This window comes from Girardinichthys multiradiatus, chromosome 21, assembly GCF_021462225.1.
Source record: "Girardinichthys multiradiatus isolate DD_20200921_A chromosome 21, DD_fGirMul_XY1, whole genome shotgun sequence".
Lineage (NCBI taxonomy): Eukaryota > Metazoa > Chordata > Actinopteri > Cyprinodontiformes > Goodeidae > Girardinichthys > Girardinichthys multiradiatus.
The window spans coordinates 31,755,658-31,780,255 of record NC_061813.1 but is presented as its reverse complement, the minus strand read 5'-3'; the positions used below and the strand labels follow the sequence as shown (position 1 = coordinate 31,780,255).

General features: G+C 39.5%; 1 protein-coding gene across 6 annotated transcripts in view; it reads right to left on the bottom strand.

Annotated features, from left to right (window-relative positions):
* Positions 1 to 223: 223 nt before the first annotated feature.
* The window catches only part of cdh19 (cadherin 19, type 2), a 60,474-nt gene continuing 36,099 nt past the window's right edge, over positions 224 to 24,598 (bottom strand). The window contains exons 7-15 of one of the 6 annotated variants that reach the window (XR_007035741.1): positions 22,296 to 22,549; positions 20,551 to 20,687; positions 17,636 to 17,757; positions 17,177 to 17,294; positions 11,793 to 12,041; positions 9,462 to 10,091; positions 7,752 to 7,854; positions 6,579 to 6,689; positions 5,036 to 6,465 (exon numbers count right to left, since the gene is read on the bottom strand). Coding sequence is in view for 2 of the 6 variants with exons in the window: in XM_047349759.1 (XP_047205715.1) it covers positions 2,265 to 2,785; positions 11,793 to 12,041; positions 17,177 to 17,294; positions 17,636 to 17,757; positions 20,551 to 20,687; positions 22,296 to 22,549 (1,401 nt within the window). In the remaining 4 variants the exon portion in view is untranslated. Of the gene's footprint in view, positions 2,786 to 2,867; positions 2,932 to 5,035; positions 7,855 to 9,461; positions 10,092 to 11,792; positions 12,042 to 17,176; positions 17,295 to 17,635; positions 17,758 to 20,550; positions 20,688 to 22,295; positions 22,550 to 24,598 lie in introns of those variants that run through there. The other 5 variants (XR_007035739.1, XR_007035740.1, XM_047349760.1 and 2 more) reach the window with 5 other exon arrangements.

Sequence of the window (24,598 nt, the reverse complement as noted above, 5' to 3'; positions counted from 1 at the left end):
GTTCTCATCAAACAATTTGAAGAAATATAGCAATATTGTCAACTAGATGATACACAATCCTAATTAAACAGGCATAATCCATCTTGTTTTAGGTATTATATGTAATTTTCTTTATGAGATGTAAAGAAAAGTGACAAATTAGAGAAGTGGATGATCCAGTATCTAAGGTTTATAAAAGCAACCAAAAAATAAGAGGTGCCAAAAAGAATTTGATATGTAAAGCTTGCCAGCAGAAGCAGTTTTTATTTAAGGCTTGATATTATCTTCACAGCACTGGTTTGACATTTTGAAAAGTCCACTTTGTCATTGTACAAACTGTCAGGATGAAGAAAAAAAATATTGAACCATGCAGCCTTAAAATACCTAAAAACAGTTGAGCAGAAGTGAGCCCCAAATGTCCAAAGACTACAAGAAATATTGGTAAAAATATTCCCACCCCTTAAATTTTTTTCACTTTTTATCACAGTACAAGCACAAACTATCAATTTTTTTCAGATTTTATGTGACAAACCAACACAAGGTAGCAGAAACATTGTTTGCAAATTTCTACAAATAAAACCTGAAAGGTGTGGTGGACGATTGTATTTAGCCCGCTTTACTATGACGTCCCTAAAATCCAGTACAACCAGTTGCTTTGAGAAGTCTTTCCACTCTGTCAAGGCCTCGTTAGATTTGGTTTGTTAGAGAACATTAGTGAACAAACAGCATCATGAAAATCAAGGAACACATCAGACAGGTCAGGGATAATGTTGTGGGAAAGTTTAAACTAGATTTAGGTTTAAAACAATATCCCAAGCTGTGAACATCTCAGAAAGCACTGTTTAGTCCATTCTAGAAAAGAAGACTATGACACAACCACAAACCTACCAAGGCTTGGCCGTCCACCTAAAATGACAGGCCAAAAAAGAAGAGTATTAATCAGAGAAGCAACAAATAAGCCCATGGTTAATTTGGAGGAGTTGCACAGATTCGCTGCTCTATTCTATAGTCATATTCGTCACAAATATGACCTTCATGGAAGAGCGAAAGTCAAAAAGAAGAAAGTCATTGGTGAAAGAAAGTCATAAGAATTTCTATCTGTAGTTTGCCACAAGCCTTGCAGAGAACAGAGCAAATACAATGTAGAAGGCGGTCTGTGGAGACAAGACCTACATTGAAACCACCTGCTTTACATGGTTAAAGTCTATTTGAAATTTTACTGCTGTGTCCCCAGGCCTGTACATCTTCTCAACCCTAGAAGGGTTACCCAGTATAAGCTCTGATTTAGATAAACAAACTTACATTCCAAAATATTCAGTTCAATTCAATTGAAAATTAATTTAATAATCCCAAAGGGAAATTAACTGCTGTTGTAACTCATAATACAGGTTCTTTCAGAGTTGTTATAGATGCTGATGGCTGTGGGTACGTCAGATCTCCTGTAGTGGTTAGTATTACAGCAGATCTGAAGAAGCCTCTGGCTGAAGACACTCGGTTGTTGCATGATGATCTCATGAAGAGGATGCTCAGGGTTGTCCGTGAGGTTCTTTATATTTTTTGGAGGGCTTCTTTAAGTCACTGGCTCTAATGTTGTTACTGCAACAGATCATGGCAGACTGCAATCTCCACAACAAATGTCTGGAAGATGTGCATCATCTTACTCCAAACACTGAAGAATTGAAGCCTTGTCAAGAAGAACAGTTTGGTCTCTCTTTTATAGACAGCTTGACTGTTGTGCATCAAACAGTAAAGCACTGTACAAATGATTATTTTCATTTTCTTAACTGTGAATAGTGATAGTTGTACTCTTTTGAGACAAATAAAATGATTAAAATTTTTACCCTGCTTGTAAAACCCTAAGTTTGGCATCAAACTAACTTTGCACATTACCCTGACGGTTATGGTGGTGGCATCATGGTGCAGGGATCATAGTTCTTGGGAGGATGCATAGACCTAAATATAGGGCCCTAGAGTATTAGAGTAAGGGGGGGCTGAATACAAATAATTTTTTCGTTAAACATTTGAAAGTTATGTATCATTTTACAACCACTTCAAAATTGTGTGCTACTTTCTGTTGATCTATCACATCAAATCCCAATCAAATATGTTAAAGTTACTGGTTGTAACCTGAAATAATTAGAAAAATGTTGAAGGGATGTGAAGGCGTCTGTAAGAAATCACCAACATCTGTTTGATTAAAGCTTACTGGACATAAACTGTCCTGGTCCCTTCACCTGTTAACAATTATTAACAATAATATAAAAAGATAAAAAATGTAAAGTTCTTTAGAAGATTGTGTCCTCTTCTGCTCCGCCATACCAAGGGCTGAGTCTTACTACATAAGGCTTGGAATTACACAGAGGTTTCCCAGGGTCAGATTCCAAAGAGGAGGAGTCCAATGAGCTCAAAGACCCTGAGGGCGACCCTGACCCTTCGTATGTGTAAGTCCGAAGGCAATCAAATGGTGGGACATAAGGATCCTGATCAGCTTCTGCCAGCCTGTCCAGAATAAACTGCCTGAAGACCTCGTCCTCTGGCCCAATGAGGTGTGACTCTCGGAGCGACATCCGTATGCTGGCCCTGAGTTCCTCCGTGCGCAGCCTCCTCTCTCTCCTCCTCGGATGGGGGCGCAGTGGGACGACAGGCTGGCAGAAGTCCAGGACGGCTCCCCTCCCTCCCCTTTCTTCGTAATATAGCACCTTCTGGGAAAAGGTCTTGGGCAGCTCCAGCTCCTTCACCTCCAAATTCATCCCCTCCTGGTGCTTACGTCTGTGCCTCCTCACAATCAGCATTAGAACCGACAGCGCTGCAGACACAACACAGTGCGAGATCATTACAGTTAAACACCAGGGCATGAGCTTAGCGAGGAGAAAAAAGACACAACATACGGTGCCTGATGGAGCATGCATGAAAATAACAGCAGCCAGATTTGTTTTCTTGTAGCATGTTTTCCTGCAAATATGGAAAAAAAAAAACATTAGTAATGTACAGTTTTTTATTTATTTATTTAAATATTAAGAATAAATTCTTTTATCCGCTCCATGTGGCACAGAATACTAGAAGGGTGTTTATCTTTTTTACTGCTGTTTTAACAGGCTCTTGTTCTTTGAGAAGTGTTAGCATTGCGGGTCTTGTCATTAATCTTTCATGTGATGGGCAAAGGGAGGACACAAAGCAGCTAAGGTCATAATAAAGCTCTTCACTATGCACACCCATCAGTGTCCCGGGATGGCATTGGTACTGATGTATTGCAACCAGTGTGCTCATTACCTGACATCATTGCTCTGCAAGCTCCAGCATTGTAATTGTGTGTTAAAGGCACGCTGGCGAGTTAAAAAGGAAGGCAGCTTAAACAATGAAAGTGGAATTTTGTTAATGAAAACCCTGCTGTTTCATATACTTGCCAAATGGTTGTCAGGTGGAAGTGCTTTAGCTCACATCTGCTGGAAAAGAGGGACTTTATGAAAACAACATTTAGGAAAAACACTTCATAACTTATTTATTATCAGCTTTCTTTTCTTTTACAATGTTTTTTGGATCGTTTACCAATGAGATGCCCTGATAATCTTTAGTACTGACTTTTCTATCACCTTTCCATGTCACTATGTAACACATTACCTTACTTCTGGCCCAGCAGCTAGTTTCATACACCCTCTGACAAAAAAACAAGCTGTCATGTCTTTGCAAGAAGTGCTTCTGCTTAGTAGAAAATGTCTGAGCCTTAAAGCAAAGCAGATGTTCTGTTAATACTGACAAAACTGAAAATGAACACCTGGAATCTGAAGAGCTCCTGGCATAATGGATCATGTGTTTTTTTATGTGCTGCAATACTTATTCATGTTCTGGAAATGTTAAGAACTGACATGAAATAAAGTAATTTTAAAAGTAAAGTGGATTTCAGAAATTTACACAGTCCACTTAAAATGGCACTTTTTTTATATAAACAAATATAATCAATTGGTTTATCATATCAAAACTTACTTCAACTTTAATGTGACGTATACCCTTCACTGAAAATGGTCCACACCCACCATCAATCATAGTGATTTTAATGAGTGTTATTAACCCTTAATGAAGACCAGCTGTCCTAGTAGGATTTTCATGACATTTGCTAATTTGCTTCCTTTGGCTAAAGCTACAGCTAGCGAGAGGTGACAAACATGTCCATCAGCAAAAAGCTAAGAAAAAAATCACATCATACATATATATCATGACACAGTGAACAGAGACACGAGGTATTAGCGGGAAGTACAGGGGGACAGAGACCATACAGAAATGGATATTTTTTTCAAAATTGTTGTTAAACAAACTTGGTCTGCAACACCAAATCTCAATGACAGCTAACAGTAGGGAAATATTTTACTTGGCGATAGATGTGTTCATAACATGAAAATGCACCTATTGTTATTCTGTCTCTGGGTACTGGAGATTTTTTTTGCCAGGTCAGTAGTTAAACTGTCCTTGTTGCTGTTCTTCAGGTAGTTTTATTTTTTTTCCAAAGAAACTGTGCTTGCTGATTTTCGTGTATTCATAACTCTGTTAATAATGATTGACAGTTTTTAGTGTTGTTTTTGTTTTGCTTTTTAGGTTAAAAATGATCATAATCAGATGTTACAAAATATAACATTAAACTGAAAAAAGAATATACCCTTGGGTGTGTTATCCAGGGGGAACTATAGCACTCTTATTGACCCCCTGGCGTTGCCACTGGGGAGGCTACAAAGAGGCAGATAGCAAAACTGAAGGAGCTGGAGGATTTTCCAACAAGTATGTGTCATCTTTTTGTTTAAGGATCTGACCCACATGCAGAGAACACTCAGGAGACAGAGAAAAAGTTAAAGAGTTTATTTTTGATTAAGTCAAAAAATAAATAAATAAATGAAGTCAAGCTTGGAGAAAAACATAAGGACGAGGCAGGTTACTTTGGAATCACAAAGGAGCTTCAGAAAGCTAAGGTAGGTTTGGCCGACATTTGTTACCACAACAGGCAAACACTCAGGTGTAGGAGTGCTGGCGAGCTGCTCTCTTATGAATGGTAATCGGTAATCAGAGACGGATCGCAGATGAAGAAGCGGGGGATCCAAGAACGGTCCTCTGGACCGTAACCCTCCCAGTCAACGAGGTACTGCCAGCCTCTACCTCGCCGACGGGAGTCCACAATCTGCCGAACAGTGTACACTGGATGCCCCTGGAAATCCCGGGCGGGTGGAGGGGGTTCGGCCGGAGGGCACAGTAGACTGGACGTTACAGCTTTTAGCTGAGAAACATGGAAAACTGGATGTATACGAAAGGAGGATTGGAGACGAAGTTTGACTGTGGTGGGATTGATTACTGATTCGATTTCATATGGTCCAATGAACCTGGGGGAGAGTTTCCTTGACAAGGACTTAAAGGGTATGTCTTGTGAGGATAACCGAACCTTCTCTCCGGGATGATACTGTGGAGCCGGTGTGCGCCTTCTGTCTGCGAACCATTTATTCTGGCTGGCGGTTCATTGCAGGGCTCTGATGGAATCATTCCATATGTGTTTAGCTCGGCGAATGTGGTAGGCCATAGAGGGAACAGCGATCTCATTCTCATCTGCGGGGAACAATGGAGGCTGATAGCCAAGAGAAATTTCAAAAGGAGAAAAACCGGTTGCATCAGAGACATGTGAATTATGTAAGTATTCAACCCAAGGAAGATAAACACTCCAATCCAAGGGACTGGATGACGTGAAGCATCTGAGAGTTGCCTTAGTTTCTGATTAATTATCTCGGTCTGTCCATTGGATTGCGGGTGGTAACCTGAGGTGAGTGACACTTTGGCTTCTAGTGCTGAATAAAACTGTTTCCATACCTTGGAGATGAACTGGGGACCCCGATCAGAGAGTATGTCCTGTGGAATTCCGTGTAGTCGGAAAACATGTTTGACGAGTAACTGGGCTGTTTGAAAGGCTGAGGGAAGTTTCCTGAGAGGGATGAGATGGCAAGCTTTGGAAAATCTGCCAACAATGGTTAGGATGGTGGTCATACCTTTCGATACGGGAAGTCCAGTGATGAAGTCAAGTGCAATGTGGTACCAGGGTCGTTTGGGTACCTCAAGGGGTTGGAGGAGACTGGCTGGTGGTCGGTTGGATGATTTATTTCTTGCACAAACTGAACATGCTTTCACGTAGTCCTTGACGTCTTGATGAATGGTGGCCACCAAAACCGTCTGGATATTAAGGTGACAGTTCGACTAATTCCAGGATGAGCAGAAAAACTGGCTGAATGAAACCAGTGAATAAGACGGGCTCGGACGGTGGATGGTACATAGGTTCAGTTAGGTGGCCCGGTCTTGGGGTCAGGTTCATTTATGAGAGCCTGATTAACAATATCTCCTATCTCCTATGTTAGAGCTCCCACAGTGCAACTTGGAGGAAGAATAGGAGCAGGCTGCTTGTCATAATCATCCGGAGAAAACTGGCGAGACACGGCATCGGATTTTTGGTTCTTAGAACCGGGTCTGTAGGAGATGGAGAGATTGAAGCGAGAGAAAAACAGGGACCAATGGGACTGGTGAGAATTTAGATGTTTGGCAGATTGAATGTATGATAAGTTTTTATGGCCGGTCCATACCAATACAGGGTGAACGTTCCCTCCAGCCAATGCCTCCATTCCTCCAAGGCTAATTTAATTGCCAGCAGTTCTCTGTCCCCCACATCATAGTTGCGCTCAGCACTGGACAGTCTGCGGGAAAAAAAGGCACAAGGGTGAACATTATCATCTTTGCTGGACCGTTGAGACAGAACTGCCCCCACACCGGTATCTGACGCATCCACTTCGAGGATGAACTGTTTGGTAGAGTCTGGATGGGTCAGAATGGGGGCTTGAGAGAACTTCTCCTGAACTGAATGCTTCCTCTGCTTTGGGGGTCCACCGGAAATGAGTCTTGGATGAGGTCAGAGCATTCAGGGGAGCTGCAGTCTGGCTGTAGTTTCGAATAAACCGTCTACAAAAATTAGCAAAGCCCAAGAAACGTTGAAGTTGCGTGCGAGAGTCAGGGACAGGCCATTCTAACACTGCTTTGACTTTCTCCGGATCTGAGCGAACCTGTCCACCCTCGAGAATAAACCCCAGAAATGTGATGGAAGGTTTGTGACACTCGCATTTTTCTGCCTTTACAAACAGTTGGTTTTCCAGAAGTCGCTGAAGGACCAAACGGACGTGATGGCAGTGTGCAGAGATATCTTTGGAGTAGATTAGTATATTGTCAAGATATACAAAGACAAATGTGTTTAAGAAATCACAGAGAATATCATTTACTAGGGCTTGGAAGACTGCAGGTGCATTTCAGAGGCCAAACGGCATTACCAGATAGTCGAAGTGGCCAAGTGGTGTCTTGAAGGCGGTTTTCCACTAGTCTCCCTCTCGGATTTGGACAAGATGGTAGGCATTCCGGAGGTCTAATTTGATGAAGATGGTTGAATTTTGGACTGGTTCAAAAGCAGAGGATAGTAAAGGCAGAGGATATTTATTTTTGATTGTTATTTGGTCCAAACCTCTATAATCAATGCAGGGACGGAGGGATCCATCTTTTTTTTCCCACGAAGAAAAATCCAGCTCCTAATGGGGATGAGGATGGGCAAATGGTTCCAGCTGCTAAAGATTCAGATATGTATCTTTCCATAGTCTGACGTTCGGATTGAGAGATGTTATAGAGTTTGCTTGTGGGCAGGGGTGCTCCAGGAAGGAGGTCAATAGCACAATCGTATGGTCGATGATGTGGAAGGGTCTGAGCTTTGGACTTACTGAACACCGTTCTCAGGTCATGATATTCTTCGGGGATCTGAGTTAGATCAGGCGGCTCGTCCTCGACAGAATCCACTAGAGACGACTTAGGGGAGACAGCTGACTGTAAACAAGAAAAGAGGCATTTAGCGGACCAGGAAGTAACAAGTAACTCAGACCAGTTTAAATGTGGGTTATGTATTTGGAGCCAGGGAAAACCTAAAACTAGAGAATTGTGATGGATGGGAAAAACAAAAAATGTAATGTCCTCTCTGTGATTGCCTGAAAGGACAAGTTCCATACTCTTGGTGCGATGTGAAATTTGGTGAAGAGACCTTCCATCCAATGCCTGGACCAGAAACGGGGTTTGGAGTGGTTCCACCTCAATGTGTGCTTGATTGACCAATGACGGTTGTATTAGATTTTGCTTACACCCTGAGTCAGTGAATGCAGACAGTTTTAAGGCTTATTGATTATTAAAAAAGGTAGCAGGTAAAGTAAACCTGGAAGAAGGGTTTAAGTGAGAACGTTCCGCCTGGCCCCCTTCTACCCTTCTACTGCCGAAGGACCCGATCTTTTGGCCATACAGGGCAATGGGTGATAAAGTGATCTGGAGACCCACAATATAAACATAACTTCGAGTCTCTGTGTCTCAGTCACTCTTCAGGGGTGAGTCTGGCATGTCCCAGTTGCATGGGCTCAGGTTCAGAGTGGCTAGCAGGCAGAGAACGAGGAGTGTGGGTAGGAGGCACAGAGCTGGCTTGTGGTCTTATGGTTACTCTCTCAGATCGAGATCTTTTTCTGTCCCTCATTCGGTTGTCTATGCAGGTTGCCAATGCAATAAAGTCATTGAGTTCATCCAATAAAGCTAGTTCATCTTTTAATGCTTCATACGAGGATTGAAAAAACGCAGCTTTAAGGCCGTTGGAGTCCCAGCCCGAAGCTGCTGCCATGGTTCGGAATTCTATTATGAATTCAGTTAGTGGTCTATTTTGCTGTTTCAGTGTCCACATGTGACGACTCTCATTAGTTGGATCAGACTCAGAAGAAAAAGTTAACTTAAACTCTTGGATAAAGTTCTCAAAAGAACTGCCGAACTGGTTACAATCTGGGAATCTGGCCTATGCCCAACGGAGAGCTTTACCTGTCAATAGCCCTAAAAGGTAAGATATCTTTGCATTGTCATGAGGAAATGAATGCGGGGACCGGTAGAACACAAGAGAGCATTGAAGCAAAAAGCCACGACAATTACCCACCTCTCCAGAGAACTTATCTGGGTTAGGAGGAGTTATGTCACGTCCCGGAGGAAGTTTCTGTGTCGCAGGAGGTCCTACAGCGCCCCCTGATGGAGTGGCAGTCTTTGGGAAGCTGGGTTTGCTGTCGGAGAGTGGCCATTTGTTCCAGCTGGAGGTTAGTTTGTTTCTGTTGCTCAAATAAGGCTCGGAGGGTGGATTCGTGAGACTAGATCTGGTGGCTGTGTTCTGAAATTGTTCTCCTGAGAGTCTCTGCTGGGTCAATTAGGCTTGAGTGTTCTGTAATCTTTTTGTTTAAGGATCTGACCCACATGCAGAGAACACTCAGGAGACAGAGAAAAAGTTAAAGAGTTTATTTTTGATGAAGTGATATGATAACAGGAACTGGAACTGGTTTGCACCCACTGTATGGAGAGAAGGCATGGTAAGTGATGGGAAATAGTAATCAGACTTTCTTGATGAACTCTTTCAGACTTACTGGTTGGGTGGATGGATGAATTCTGTGCCTGCTTGAAGTTGAATTCCACCAGATCTGAGTGATGAATATCGGTGCCGGGCTCGGAGGTAAGGTGGACAGGGTTCGCTTGGTTCTTGAGCCAGAAAGGAGGAGGTTTTAGCAGCCGCCAGCTGGAGAAGGAATCCAGGAACTTAATTTGGAACTTGAGATGAGGAAATCAGCAGAAACGAGGAATCAACAGAGCCGTAACCGGACTGGAGTCAAGCTTGGAGAAAAACATAAGGACGAGGCAGGTTACTTTGGAATCACGAAGGAGCTTCAGAAAGCTAAGGTAGGTTTGGCCGGCATTTGTTACCACAACAGGCAAACACTCAGGTGTAGGAGTGCTGGCGAGCTGCTCTCTTATCCTCCTCCTCCTCACTGATGAGCAATTGCGAGCACCCACCTGTTCCTTCTCACCTCCGAAGCTCAGACGGCATCTAGTGGTGGAACAGTGTAAGCAGCAGGCAAAAAAAAAAAACAAAGACAGACTCCAAAACCCGACAGTATGGTATATGGGTGGAGTAAAAAGTGGAGCAGCAAGCCATTTGTTCCAAAGAAATCATTCAATCTTACAATATCCCGAAACCTCGTGGCAGGATGTGCAGTGGTCTGATGAGACAGAACGTGAACTTTAGAAAAATAATTCAAAATGTGTATTTTTGACCTAGAAAAAACACCTTGTATCACCAAAATAACAGCTCACCTCCAGTAAAACACAGTATTAGTAGCACCATGCTCTGGAATTGTGTTTCTTCAGATGGTCCTACAGTTTTTCTCAAGGTGGATAAAAATATGAGCAGTTTAAAATAATAGATTTTGATCTGATTTAAAAGCTGAGTATGAAGAGATACTTTTTATTTTGAGTTCATAAGTCAGTATACTTTTTTGTTATGACCTAGAAAGAGTGCAGAACTTTATCTATCCTCCTCATGCCCTCATAATCTGACAGATTTGGAGAAATTGTGCAAGGTGGAGTGAGCAAATATTGTCCATCATGCTGACAGACTGAAATTAAATCAAAAACATTGGTTTAAGGGTTTGCACCCTTACACATCTGGGTTATTATGACTGTATTCCATATATTATTTTTTTTTAAATGATTTATCATGGTCTCATTTTCACGCCACCAAAAAAGCTGACATTTTATCAGGGGTATCTAACATTGTATGGTGAATGTAAAGAGATGAAGAGCACAAGCAGTTATGGAGTAAATCATGGTGTCTCAAATAACTGAGTTTTCTTATGTATTTATGCCCAGACAGCCAGTCTCTAACCTAATGTTTAAACACATACAACATGGCGACTAATCACAACAAAGTGTTTCTCCATCTGATCCATTATCATCTCCACATTTTTCTTACCACAGAAAAAAAGTCAGTCAGTGTTTCTCAATCCTCTGTACAGATACTGGTCATTTTTGATCATTTGGTATCTAACTTTTTCAACTTTTAGATGGAGCCATCTGATATTGAAAGTTAAACAATAACTCTCAATGACTTTCAATAACAAAGACATAACCTGTTCATTATAGGAGCAAACTGTCCCTCAAACTATTTGTAGGACCTACTACAGTTTTTAGAACATATGTTGAACATTTCAGCAAGCTATTAAGTAAAATTACTCTGGATAAAAATCTCATGGTTGTTTTTCCTAATTTAAATTCCTATTTTTATATTTGGTCATGACTGTCTTCTACAGACACCTACAGCAGTTGAAAGCATCTGAAATACACAAACCTCAAGTAGTAGTGTTATTTAACATGGACTGAACCTATGAAGAAGCCTTCATAGATTTCAGGACATGAATGTGTTTTCTACATTTTAATTAATTGTTATAATTTCTCACTTATGATAAACTGAGTTTTATCCCATTAATCAACCAATTTAATGAATTGAAAATGATAAAAAAAAAACACCAAATGGATTAGAAGTGACCAAAAACGTGTTGTGAGCTGCATCGATTATTTCTGAGCAACACGAAAAACAGGTGAACCGGAACATTTGAGTCCGTGGATAATTTAAATTGTTTATACAATTGGTAAAATACCAGCCAAGTCCATCTTAAGGAAGTAATCTTGTCTCTTCAGTAATCAGTCAAAACATATATAACTCTTTGACAAATTGCGAACAGTGCAAAACGTGACCCGATGGATATCCATATTTAAACATTAAACAGTAATATGTCTTCTGCATGACACAGTGGTAACTTTATGACGATAATGACTCCAGGAATACAGAACAATGACTATCACTTGCAATAAACATTGCCATGAAGTCACCATCATACCCCAGTAGCACATTCCACACTTACCAATGAGAGTGACCAGGCAGACTGAAAGCCCTATCAAGGTTTGCATGCTGACCCCAGAGAGAGCGAGTGCCTCAACCCCTCCTGAAGGACAATGGCCAGCCGGCAGGCAGCTGCAGACGCTGATGGTTAATGTGGTGGTGCTAGAGAGGGCTGGGGTGCCGCTGTCGGCCACCACGACAGGAAGCAGGTACCAAGTTCGATCTTTACGTGTGAAAGTGCTCCTGCGTGCCACAATGCCTGCCGTGTTATCTGAAAACAATGTCATGAATAAAAGATAGACTTTTTAGCATGCTTACAAAGAATGCTCCTGCTATGGGTACTTAAAAACATCTGAGAACATCAAGCAAACGGACACACTTATGTGATTTGCAATCTGAAGTCGGCTTTTCCTAAAGCTCAATGCAAAGAGAATATATTTTTTTCAGCTTTCAGTGCATCTGGTAGATTTCATCTGGCCACTGAACAATAATTTATCTAAAGTAGAATAAGCTGTATGGCATTTAATAATATGCTTTATTTAAAAACTTTCTTCTTGATTCATTATTCATCTCCCTGTTGCTGTCTGATCAGGTGTGCTCAGATGGCTTACTGCATCATATGTTTCATTATAGCTTATTTAACACATTTAGAACTACTAGACGCTTTTCTACTAACACGTCTTCATTCATCCAGTCTCTATTTATTATAAACATTTTAAAACAGAAACTGTCCACTGACTCATAAAGCAAAAATTTTAATTTACGTACTTGAGACTCACCCAAAGACTTATGTGCTGTATATGTGTCCCATATTAATTTAATAGTGCAGTAGTTTATGTTAGGCTAAATTATTGTAAAAGAATAAGTCAAAATTCTATCATAAAAGTCAGTTTGAAGAATACATTCTTTCACGTTCCAATGAACAATCTGGTCTAGTAAGTATTGTAATCAATAATTAATTTAATTCATAATTCAGTAAAAAGAAAAAAGATTTTCACTACAAATTTCCACAACTACCACGGGAAGTTTTATGATTAAGATATTTAACATCCAGAAAAGTCTCTCAGCTGATAAAAGTCAACATTTTCTCAAAGGTTCTTAGGTTTCTCAGGAGTTTAGAGAAAGGGTCGCTAAGCTTTATTTTGAGGTCTGATAATTAATGTTAATTTGAGGGGAAGGAACAAATTTCTTTCCTGAAACCTTTGATCCATTAGCTTCCCGCAACAAAGTCACAGCTAAAGGAAGAATTAAGGCAGAGACTGTGTTCAGACGTTTACTCAGGAGACCACACATATTCTGTAGGTTTTCACACTCCCCCCTCTTAGCTAGACTGAAAGGAATTCTCAACACAGCAGCTGTTTATTCAGCCATTGGGTCACCCAGGAAGAATGTACTGGTCTTTTACAGGACTGGCTTTTTCATGTTGAGAAGTTTCACCCTTTGGATTCAGATTAGGAGACTGAACATCTAAGACTGAACATATCCATGTTCAGTCTTTGTGTGAAGGTCTTTGCAGGACCTTCACACAAAAACTAAGAAAAAAGTGAATTATTGCAAAGCATGTGATCCACACATGCAAAGCATGTGATCCACACAAACATCTTTATGTCTGCATCCTTGGTTTGAACCTGATAACCTGGATAAGCTCTCATTCAGAGTTTATTAAAATAATCAATATTTAAAGTTATGTCCAAAAAAGAAGTATTTTTAAGATTACTGAATTAGTAAGATAAGATCATTCAGATAACAGGTACTTTGATGCGTATCAACAGATATTCAGGCAAAACTGTTTATTGGCATAAACTTTGAGACTACAGAAAACATTGTCAACAGTGTGGGATAAGAGGTTTTTGTGGCTAAATCGAAAAGGTCAACAAGGATGTTTTGAGGGGCCTTGGTGTAGAAAGTTAAATGTATGTGAAAGGTCAGACCCTGAGGAGTTCTGTTCACTACAGGTGCACCTGTACTGTTTTTTCATAGAATGTTGTTCAAGTTATGATCACAAACTTTTTACAGATTCATCTGATTTTTTGTTGCCGGGTACACCATGGCCTAAAGTCTCTAACGAGAAATGTCAGGAATTTTCAGGATGACATTTCTTCCTCCTAGAAGAATAATTACAGATTTAATTAATGCCAAAGATCCCTGCAAAAAGACCATGTCACCCAATAGCTTTTTTGCTCAACTTGATGAAAGAAAATAATTTAAACTGCCACCAAAACTATATCGCCTAAATGAAAGAAAAAACTATAATAATTTACATTCAATATGATTTTGAGGGATATGATGTTTTTTGTTAAAAACAAAACCACAAATTCTTTATATTCACCTTTTTCCATGTCTGCTGGCAGCACAGTGCTAGGGAGCTCAAATTGCAAATGGAGGTAAAAAAAAAACTAATTTGGTTCAGTCCAAAAGAGAAAAATGTGCCTGTAGCATTTATGCTCTGTTTCCACACAGCTTCGTAAGTTGTCCATAAAGATGGAGTACCTAAGGAAATGCATTTTTATAGATGGATGGAAACTTAGGAGGGAGTAGTCATAAGAAGCAAGCTAATGCTATTTTTCCCTGCAGTTTTACCAAAATACAAACTTAGACCATGTGTTTGAAAAAAAATAACCAGTAATAATGCAATGTAAAATAAATGAAGCCTTTAGGTGTCATTTCACCATACTGCACTTAACCAGCTTGAGCTGAACATGAGCTGATGGGCAGCTTGTTGGCTTGTAAACTAACAGAGCCTTCTTTGGAGGCAGAAGATAAAGTTATCTCTTCAAATCTTAATAAACCTGCAGCCTCTGCAGGAAGTCATGCTGCCCTCACAAAACAATTGTGGTAATAAGGTGGTATATTATCTCTGGACAAGAAAGTGATTTTATGGCACTTAAACAAGAAAAGCATAAATTGTATTACTTAATAAACAAAAGAAAAGCAAGAATGTGTTTTCTAGTTAATAAGTTTGGACACCCTACCCCCTAGTAGCTAACCTTTCTCTCTTTAGCTGAGATAACTTAAGTGGCCCACTTCTCTTAGGCGCCTACCAGTCTTGACAACCGCCTGATGAAAGTTTGCCACACTCCTCACTTTCATTGTGAGATGATTGAGGTGTTTATTGCATGTACCTGTAAACTTGTTAAACCTTTAACACTTTCTCCTGAGAGACCTTTGCATGTGGGTCAGAAAATTGCCATGAACCCTGACAATCTTCTGTTCTGGTGTTCAAATAATTTAATTTTAAATTGTCCAAAAAATATATTCCAGAAGTCCTGCTCTTTGTCTACCTTCCCTCTGGCAAACTTCAGTGTGGTCTCAATGTTTTTCACAGTGAGCAAATGTTTCCCCTTTACACACTTCCTGTAAAAGTTGAATGTGTGTAGTATCTTTCTAAATGCACAGGCATTCAGTTTTGAATGGACAGTAGCTTCTCTGGGTCCGTCAATGATATTTCAGGGTTTTTGGAGACTTATTTTTGCCTCTTGTAGTCTGCTTTCAGGGTGAACTTGCTTGGACGGCCAAACCTGGACATGTCGGAGGTTGTTTTAAACACCCTCCAGTTGTAGACTATTTTCCACACAGTAGAATGGCTGATTTTAAATAATTTTTAGGCCGTATTAATTCCCTCATAAGCTGCTACATTATTTTGTCTGAAGGCTTCAAATAGCATCCTGGACTCCTTCCTCGGGAGGTGCTCCAGACACGTCCCACCGGGAGGAGGCCCAGGGGATGGCCCAGGACACGCTTGTGGGACTATGTCTCTCGGCTGGTCTGGGAACTCCTTGGGCTCCTTGAGGAGGTGTCTGGGGAGAGGGACGTCTGGGCGTCTCTGCTGAGTCTGCTGCCCCCGCGACCCGGTCCCGGATAAGCGGAAGACGTCGAGTACGAGTACAAGTACGGGCTTCAGATAGATCTTACTATGATCTTCACCCTCACTTCAACAGTCAAGAGTCTACTCAGCAAATGTCTGATGTTTAAACAGGACAAACATCCTTCAATATGCAATTTTAGGATTGAAGACGTATTGGTGTCCCAATTTCTTCCTCGCAACAAATAGCATGTTTATATTTTTTTACTAACAGTTTTAACAGCTCCTTTCTTTAGTTTGAAGTGTTGGTTAAAATTGATATTAAAATTAAATCAAATATGCTAATTAGAGTGGCTTCTGAGTAGTAGAATGAATCCTGACAATGATAATTTAGTGTATGATCAGGTTACAAATACAGAATAAAAATAAAATGGAAAGAGTTGCTGTGCAATAGGCTACAGCTAAACAGGTTTAAGAAAATGTTTATAGTTATTTTTCAGAACATTTGGAGGAAAATGTGCAAAATGAAACATATAAGTCTTGACTAGAGTCCAGAATCAGAAGTGTGTATAAAATTACCATGTTTATTCAAAATTAAAACCTGCAAATAAAGTAAATCGATTTTGGTATTTGCTCTTAATAGCTATTTTCCCTCTCAGCACATTTTCACTAACTCTGTTTCCATTAAGATTCTCATGTGCTGAACCATGGATCGATGTAGTTGTTCCCAGAGTTTGGGTTTGGACCAAATGGGGTCAGAAATCAAAGTAATTAGCAAAAATAATCTTTGGATAAGCACATAAATGGTGTCAATCTTACAAGAGAAAAATAACAGCAGTAATTAGGAATGTATCATATTAAAATATTGACTATTGATGCTGTTTGGGTTGTTATTATATCCCTGTTTATCACAAGTAATTATTGTATTATCAACTCAATTGGGTCACAAGTCTCTCTTCTACTGTTGTCTTTGTACTGAGAAGCTGAAATGTTTGGTGGCCACTGTACAATGCATAATTTGGTCCATACATATAACAGTTATGGAGTCCAACAATACCTTGAGGATTTGATTTGTACATTTTTCATTTTACAACCAGATGTGTTTAATAGCAGAAAACCCAATTTCCATCTGTATTTTAGATGATGTATTCTTTGAAAAATTTCAAGGATTTTTGTAAGGACCAACATCCTTTAATTTTTGATCAAATTCAATACTCCAAATCCAATGCCCAACAGTGGGAACCATATTGCATTTTTTACCACTCAGAAAGCATTAAAAGATTGTCTATTTGGGCAAGTCATGTAACTGCAAGACTTCTATATGCAGAATCTGGCTAGATGTCAGCCTTTATGCAACTAAAGAGGCCTTGGTGAAAAAATATCAAGAAAACCTTGGGTTAACAAACAAAGAATGCACAATCTTGATGAAGGAACTTTCCTAAAAAGCAATAAAACACTAAAGCATGTTTTGAAATTTGTTGCTAGTTAGTGCATGATAGGTTATTTACCTTGATTACAGTAAATAGTATCTGGGTTAGGACAAGTACGACATCCATGAAGCTATTATAAAATGCATTATATGCTGCATTTTGTATTAATGTGACCTTGATTATCTCTGATAGTAAAGTTTGGATTGATGCGCTCCTCAGGGACCATAGAGTAGTAGAAGTGATGATCCTCCACAGCCTCGTCTGGGTCAACAGCACTAAGAAGCTGAACGAGCTCGAGAGACACAAACAGAGGGAAGCAAAATAAGCACTACAATTAACTACAACACAAACAATATTATGGATTGTGTTTCTGACTACCTATTTATCTTCTTTCTAAGAAAAAGCAATTGAATTCAACTGCTATTAATTTATTGAGTGCATCTGCATAACAAATGTCAAATATTTCCATGTCTAAGCATTATCATAGAAAAGGATGCTTAGGAGAAAAAAAATATATTCCTGCATAATAAAACATTAAACAGTATTAGAACATTTACTGTATACATTCAACATTTTGATTTCAAATTTGCTGCAACATAAATCATGAACACGAGCACATCATAATATACATACTTCTCCCGCCTGCGTGCCCTCACAGATATATGGCTGGTAATCCCTTGCAAGCCTTGGCACGTTGTCGTTTACGTCCAGCACGGTGATGAACACCACCACGGAGGAGGATAAATGGTTCTGTGCTGCAGTAGTGAAGACAGACATTTACTGACGTCCACTGGGTGTATGTATCACAGATGCTTTGTGAAAGCTGTGGCAAAATAACACTTTCGACTGATAAATGTTTTGTGCTCTTAGAACATGGCTGTGGTGCACAATGAGGACCGTTTGGAACTACACCTGAAGATGGAAATTGAGAATATATAGTGCATTACAAACAGTTTCACACCTAAAATGTTTGCACATTTTTGTCACGTTACAACCAAAAGCTTCACAAAGCTGAGCTTTTTGTCCTACATACAGAATACTATGTGTGGTTAAAAATACTACATATCACCCTGGACACACTTTGCCACATTGTGAAATGTGGTGGCGGGGCAGTTGTTGTTTGCTGTTTTCCTGTAAGAAAAAGGTTGGTCAGTAATGATAGGAAAGTGGTTGGAGCTACATAAAGGGCAATCCTAAAAAAGAAAAACCTGCAAAAGCAGCAACAATCCTAAACATACAGCCAGAGCTAACATGGAATGGTTTAAATCAAAGCATATCCATGTGTAAGAATGGCCTAGACAATCCAGGCCCAAACTGATAATCCAAGGCATTCCAACTGCAGTCTTTTGGAAAGAAGAGCCGGAGAAGCTGACCTCAGTCAATTACAGTAAGTGATTTATGTTTACTTGCATAGGAGGTAAAGGAAAAAAAGTTCTTTGCAGATATGTCACCATTGTGTGCTTCTGGTTAAAGAAGCACTCAACGGTGCTTCCATGCAAATGAGAAATTTACTAATCAGTTTTTGCTTAGCAATCAGATGTGAACATTTTCAGAGGCATACACCAAACCTTCTGTTCCATCCTTCCTGAACAATGACCTAGAATGAATGGCTTAGTGGATTGAAATGCTGGGAGCCAAGTCATTACTCTAGCATTTTGTCCAGGTACATCTTTGAAACTCGTGCTTGGCTTATCCGAAGCGTTTGCATGTGAAAGAATTTGGTACGTTTCAAAAAAGAGATCTCTGAAATCAAGCAGCAGGTGAGGTTCAGGTTGGTGAAATCTGGTGAATCCTCCATCTGTAGAGACTAGGTTATCTGAGTGAATCTCTTTGCTATGCATGTTTCTTTCCAACAAAAATCTAAACTTGTTCAATTTATTAATGGTTCACAATCCTATTGAAAATTGAGTATGCTGTATCTGGAAAGCTCTTCCGAAATTTATTTTACCCCTGAACTGTTTTTGCTGGAGACAAACTAGATTTCCCAATGCTAATTTCAACTGGTACTACTGTCTTTCATCCAACATGGATGAGTAATTACTTGATCTAACTTCACTGAACGGGCTCTGAAGAAACATCTAAATTTGTCTTTGTGCTATTTAATGCCACCATCAACCAGACATTTCCAGCGGAAAAACTGCAACTGCGAGAAAGCGTTTATTGCTAGTTATAACATGTCCAATCTGTAAGCTTATGTACAGAGATGCCAGATGTTAATGATTACCTGTGCAAGGAAAAGAGAGTCAGGTAGAAAAGAAAAATGTGTACTCCCTGCAACGTTTAAAAGCCTCTTAGTGAAGAATCCAGAAAAAAGGCGATAACTAAAACAATGACAGGTTCATAGCTAAAGACTTTGTATATACCCTTAGGCTGACATTACAGGTGCATCAGTTAGAATATTATTGAAATGTAAATCTGTCTCAGTCATTTATTTCAAAAGTCCAAATGATATATCATATAGATTTAATGCTTAGAAAGAGATATATTTCCATTAATTCTGACTATTGCAGGTAATGAAAATCCCCAAATTCAGTTTCTAAGAAAACTAGCATATTACTTGAGTTGATAGAAAGTAATTTTAATATACAAATGTTGGCCTCCTGAAAAGTATGTCCATGTGCAGCATATACTCTAAATACCTAATCAGAGCTCCTTTTGCCGGAATTGCTGCATCAGTACAGCAGAGCCAGTAAATGATCAGCCTGTGGCTTTGCTGAAAAAGCCCAGCTTGCTTTAATAGTTACCTTAAGCTAGTTGCTATTGTTGGTTCTGGCTTCTCTCATTTTCCTCTTGACAACACCCAATAAATTCTATACGAGGTTTAGGTATGGCCAGTTTGGTGGCCAGTCAGGTACAGTGATACCATCATTAAATCAGGTATTAGTACTTGTTGCTGTGAGGACAGTTGCCAAATCCTGCTACAAAATTTTATCAGCATCTCCATAAAGCTTGTCAGCAGGGGGGGAGCACAAAGCGTTCTAAACGTTCCTGGTAGACAGCTGCACTGACTTTTGAACCGAGGTTATCCCTGTTGCTTGTGCACCTTTTTTCTACCACAGATTTTCGTTTCACTCCACTTTCCACAAATCTTAGAGATTGTCCTCTCGATGCATGTTGACTCAGCAGTTTTTCCATGTAATCGTTTAGGCCATAACATAATTCTGTATTAAAAATTATTGTTATTGGTCTTATGTAATATTCAAGTTTTCTAAGAAACAGCAATTTAGAATTTTAGAAAACAATAATCACCCAAATCACCTAAATTAAAAGAAATTATGCTTGAAAAATACAATATCTGTATAATTACACTAAAATTAATCTATGTGATACCCAAGTTTAACTTTTTACCTATACACATTTGCATGTTTGCTAAAGATGTTTTAATGTACATTAACTCCAAAAAGTTAGAAGTTAAAATTGTGAATCTAGTTAAGAGTGACTTTCCTAAACAAGCATAAGGCTGTAGCACATTTATTACAAGCTTCCAATGGGAATTGAAAATAAATGTGCTTTGGCAATATCAACAATCTCCAAAATAAAGTCCTTACTGGTTTCCTTGGCTTCAACACTCATGTTGTGCCACTCTGTAGATTCTCGGTCCAAAGCTTTAGCTATAGCTATGGTTCCATTGTTTGGGTCTATTTTGAAAGCATTGGTGGCATCGGTCTTTTTGACGATAGAGTATCTGAGGGAAGAAAAAAAAAAATCACAGAAATCGCACATTTAGCAAGGAAGGTTGATTTTTGGCCAAAGAAGACGTTACAAAACTGCAGGGAAATTAATTAGACAAACTGCTCATTTTTTTTATCTGTTGACACATATCCAGCAAAGCAAGTATACACACAAGCCAGAGAGAGAAAAGTGAAAACAATGTGGTGCAAAAACACAGCACCTTACACTGATAACAGATTTGTTTATGCTTCCAGTCAATATAAATTGATTTTCATTTTTAATTAGTAACAGTTGTTTGTTTTTTGTTTTTTTTTTCCTTTTCAACAGCAATGAAATATAAAGCTGATGAGTAATTTATAAAAAATCAGAAGAAATAATCTTTTTGCAGGAATAGTATAGAATACCACAGAATTTTGCAAGAGTGGGAAAACACCCTGCATTTTTGATAATCAAATGCTTTACAAAAGGTTTTTGTTTTTTGAAAAACAATTAATTCCAGGGGACACAAAGTCCTCTGTATGAGTTCTTAGACTCGCAGATCCTCATTTGAACCTACAGACACTGCGATGAACTGTATGTTTGTACTGACAAAGAGTTTCAGTTCAGGCAGTAATATCTATCACAGAATCATGCCTGTGTTTCATGCAGTGCTGCCTGAGGGTGGAAAGATCATAGCTTCAGTATTTGTGTTCAGACATATCCCTGGGGCTAGCAAACTTCTGGATACTTGCTGAATATTTTAATTGTTCAGAGCATGGTAAAATCCCTGAATTCTTTACAGATTTAACATGGTTCATGTTGGGCTCCCTGTCTTTTACATAGTTTAACTATGTAAAAGACATTTTGTCATTAACATGATTCTGTCATTGAAATGACTTTTTCAGTCACCAAAAACCCAATCGTTGTTGTGAGAGAAATATTATTTTGCTAGTACATTGTCTTTAAAATCATCACACATTTATTAACTCTTATCTGATTTTAAGGTGACATTTTCTGTGCACTAATTCAAAGAAGGTCTGAACATGGCAAACTTAATCATATTTACTGGAACTCTGGAAACCTCTAAAATGTCAGCCTGAATTTATTAATCAATGAAACACTGTCACCGGAGGGACAATAATTGACGCTGCGCCGAGCATGATATGCAGCACCTGCCACTCTTAAGCTCTGCTGAGATGGACTACAGGCACTGCTTGTATGGCTGTCTCCTCTGCAACGTGCCGCACTTGCAAATGACTGCAAATCTCAATTCCATATGCCACCTCGTACGGTGCTTTATTACATTCACACGTTCTCTGCAACGTCGCTTTGCGATAATACCTCTGCAATAGATGGAAAAGCCTGTGAGGTGTAAAAAAAAAATGTCATGACTTATTCAGGAGGGCTCATTTCCCGCTAAAGTATTATGAGATAAATATGACCATGTTCTGGGTATCCAGAGATCAAAGGGGTAGAAATGGATGGAGCGAGCGAGTAAGGCTGTTTGAAATGGAATGATTTTTCACCCTGTGGAGAAAGCTGTCTCCGGGTGTTTCAGCTTGGGTGTCTAACCCGTCATTATCATACCTGTTGTAGGATGCAGGATGGCAGATGCCCCCCCGCTTTAGATATCTCATACTACCTGATGGGATTGTTGACTGTGTCAGTGTCTCTGGCACTAACAGTGCCAACCACTGTTCCCACCGCCGCATTCTCAGGAACCTTCCACTCGTAGAATGCTGAGAAGAAGACAGGCGGTTCGTCTACGTCCTCCACAACAATCTTTAGTTTCGTCCTGTCACTGAACTCATCCAGAGTCAGAAACCGAGTGTCTGGGTGGTCATTAGCTGCCTCTGCCACCATCACATAGTGGCTCTTGGATTCATAGTCCAAAGACTGCGAAATAATAAATAAAAAAATTACATTTCATAAAAAAACAACCCTTTGTTTCCTATCAAAACAAAAGAAATCACTTTTCAATCATGTTTTACCAACTTGTGCTTCAGACAAGTAATTATTCTACTGGAAGTAAGACGTATTTAATGATGTTCAGAAATTGGCGCCAGCTGTGATCATACTCTTAAAAAATGCTAAGGTTTATAAATACATTTAGATGGGATTAATAGGAAAACAGCAGGCATAACATTACCACACTCACAAAATAGTTCATAAACAGAGTCAATTTATATTTTCTGTTCCATTGCATTTAAGTAAATATCTTCCCTCTGTCAAGAAAAAGGAACAAATTACTTAGAATGAGAGAAGTTTTTCCTGCACAAACACTGTATGTTTATTAGAAAAAAAAAATCTAGTTTGAGCAGTTACAGGATGGCCAGCGAAGGCCAGTTATTTGGAGCTACCCAGAAATGGTTGTACTGTAGTTTATCGCTGACAATACACATCCAGTTATCAATTTTTTGTTACATATGCACCGAGAAAGTGACTAGCGTCTCGCTGGTTTGAAACTCCATCCATCATTACATCCACCTCCTTGTGGGGTGGTGGTCCCTATCTCCAGCAGACATTAGGGCAAGAAGCGGGGTAGACCCAGGACAGGTCACCAGTCAATAAGAGGTCAAGACAGAGACACACAGGACAAACAATCATGTGTGCATACAGAACCTGCACATGCTCAGGAAGAACATGCAAATTCCATTCAGAAAGAGCACCGTACAAGATTCAAACCCAGAACTTAGTTGTTGTGGGCCAACAGTGCTAGCCATTGCACCTCCACACACCCCTGTTTAGGAATTCAAAAATCCTGTATTTTTAAGGTCAGTGAAAACACAGTGGTGTATAATAACTCATCAGTATTGGAGTGGTTAATGAAAAAGGAAGACTTAGTTGGGGCTCTGGGTCAAGTCATCTCCTAATTATAGAAAATTGATTGTGTGGCATTTGACGTAGTGGTATCAGGTATAATTTAGTTTTTTTTTTCATAAAGTTTGTGGGAGTACCATGAGTTGGAAAAACATCAAGGGGTATGAATACTTTTGCAAGCAATTGTATCTCACCCACCTCACAACCAAGATGGATTGATTAGTGCTTGTCACAAAATATTGCTTTTTTTAACCTACTGTTTCATTAGATTCACGCAGGTGTGATTACAGCAAGGCCCGTAGATTCAAGAAATCTCTTAAAGGGAACCCAGGCTGACAACATGAAGCAGCCTAAAAGATCTTAAACATCAATATCATGCCCCGCTTTCAAGAAATTCAAGAACAATTGAGAAACAAAGAAAAAGGGTCCAAAGCCATTTCTAAGGCTTCTAAGGTTTGCTTGGGACTCGAGTGAATCACATTAAGAGCCATTATCTACAAATACAGAAACAATGAAAAAGATCTAAACCTTCCCAAGATTAGGTGGCCAACAAATATTACTCCAAGAGATTATCAAGGACCCATCCAGGAGGTCACATGAACCCATAAAGACATCTACGGCATTGAAGGCCTTAATTACCTCAGTTAAGGTTAGTGTTCATAATTCAACAGTTAAAAAGAAACTGGGCAAAAATAGCATTTATGTGACTGTTAAAAAGGTTAAAACGTCTGCTGACCTAAAAAGAACACAAAGGCCTGTCTCCCATTTGCCAAAGAATTATCTTGATGAATCCCAAGGCTTTTGGGAAAATATTTTTGGACTGTAAGTCAAAAGTGGAACTTTCTAGAAGGTATATGTCCCCACTTGGGACAATCATCCGAACCACACCAGCAAGTCCACCTCTGAATGGCTCGAAGAAACAAATCAAAATGAAGGTTTTGGAATGGTCTAGTCAAAGTCTGGACTTAAATGAAATTCAGATGTGGCTTGACCTTCAACAGACTATTCGTGTTTAAAAACTCTGCAATGGCTGAATGAGTTATTAGGTTACAGGGGTACCTGCTTTTGCACATTGAGCAAGAATAGTTTAGATTTTGTCCCACATATGTCATGATATGACATCCT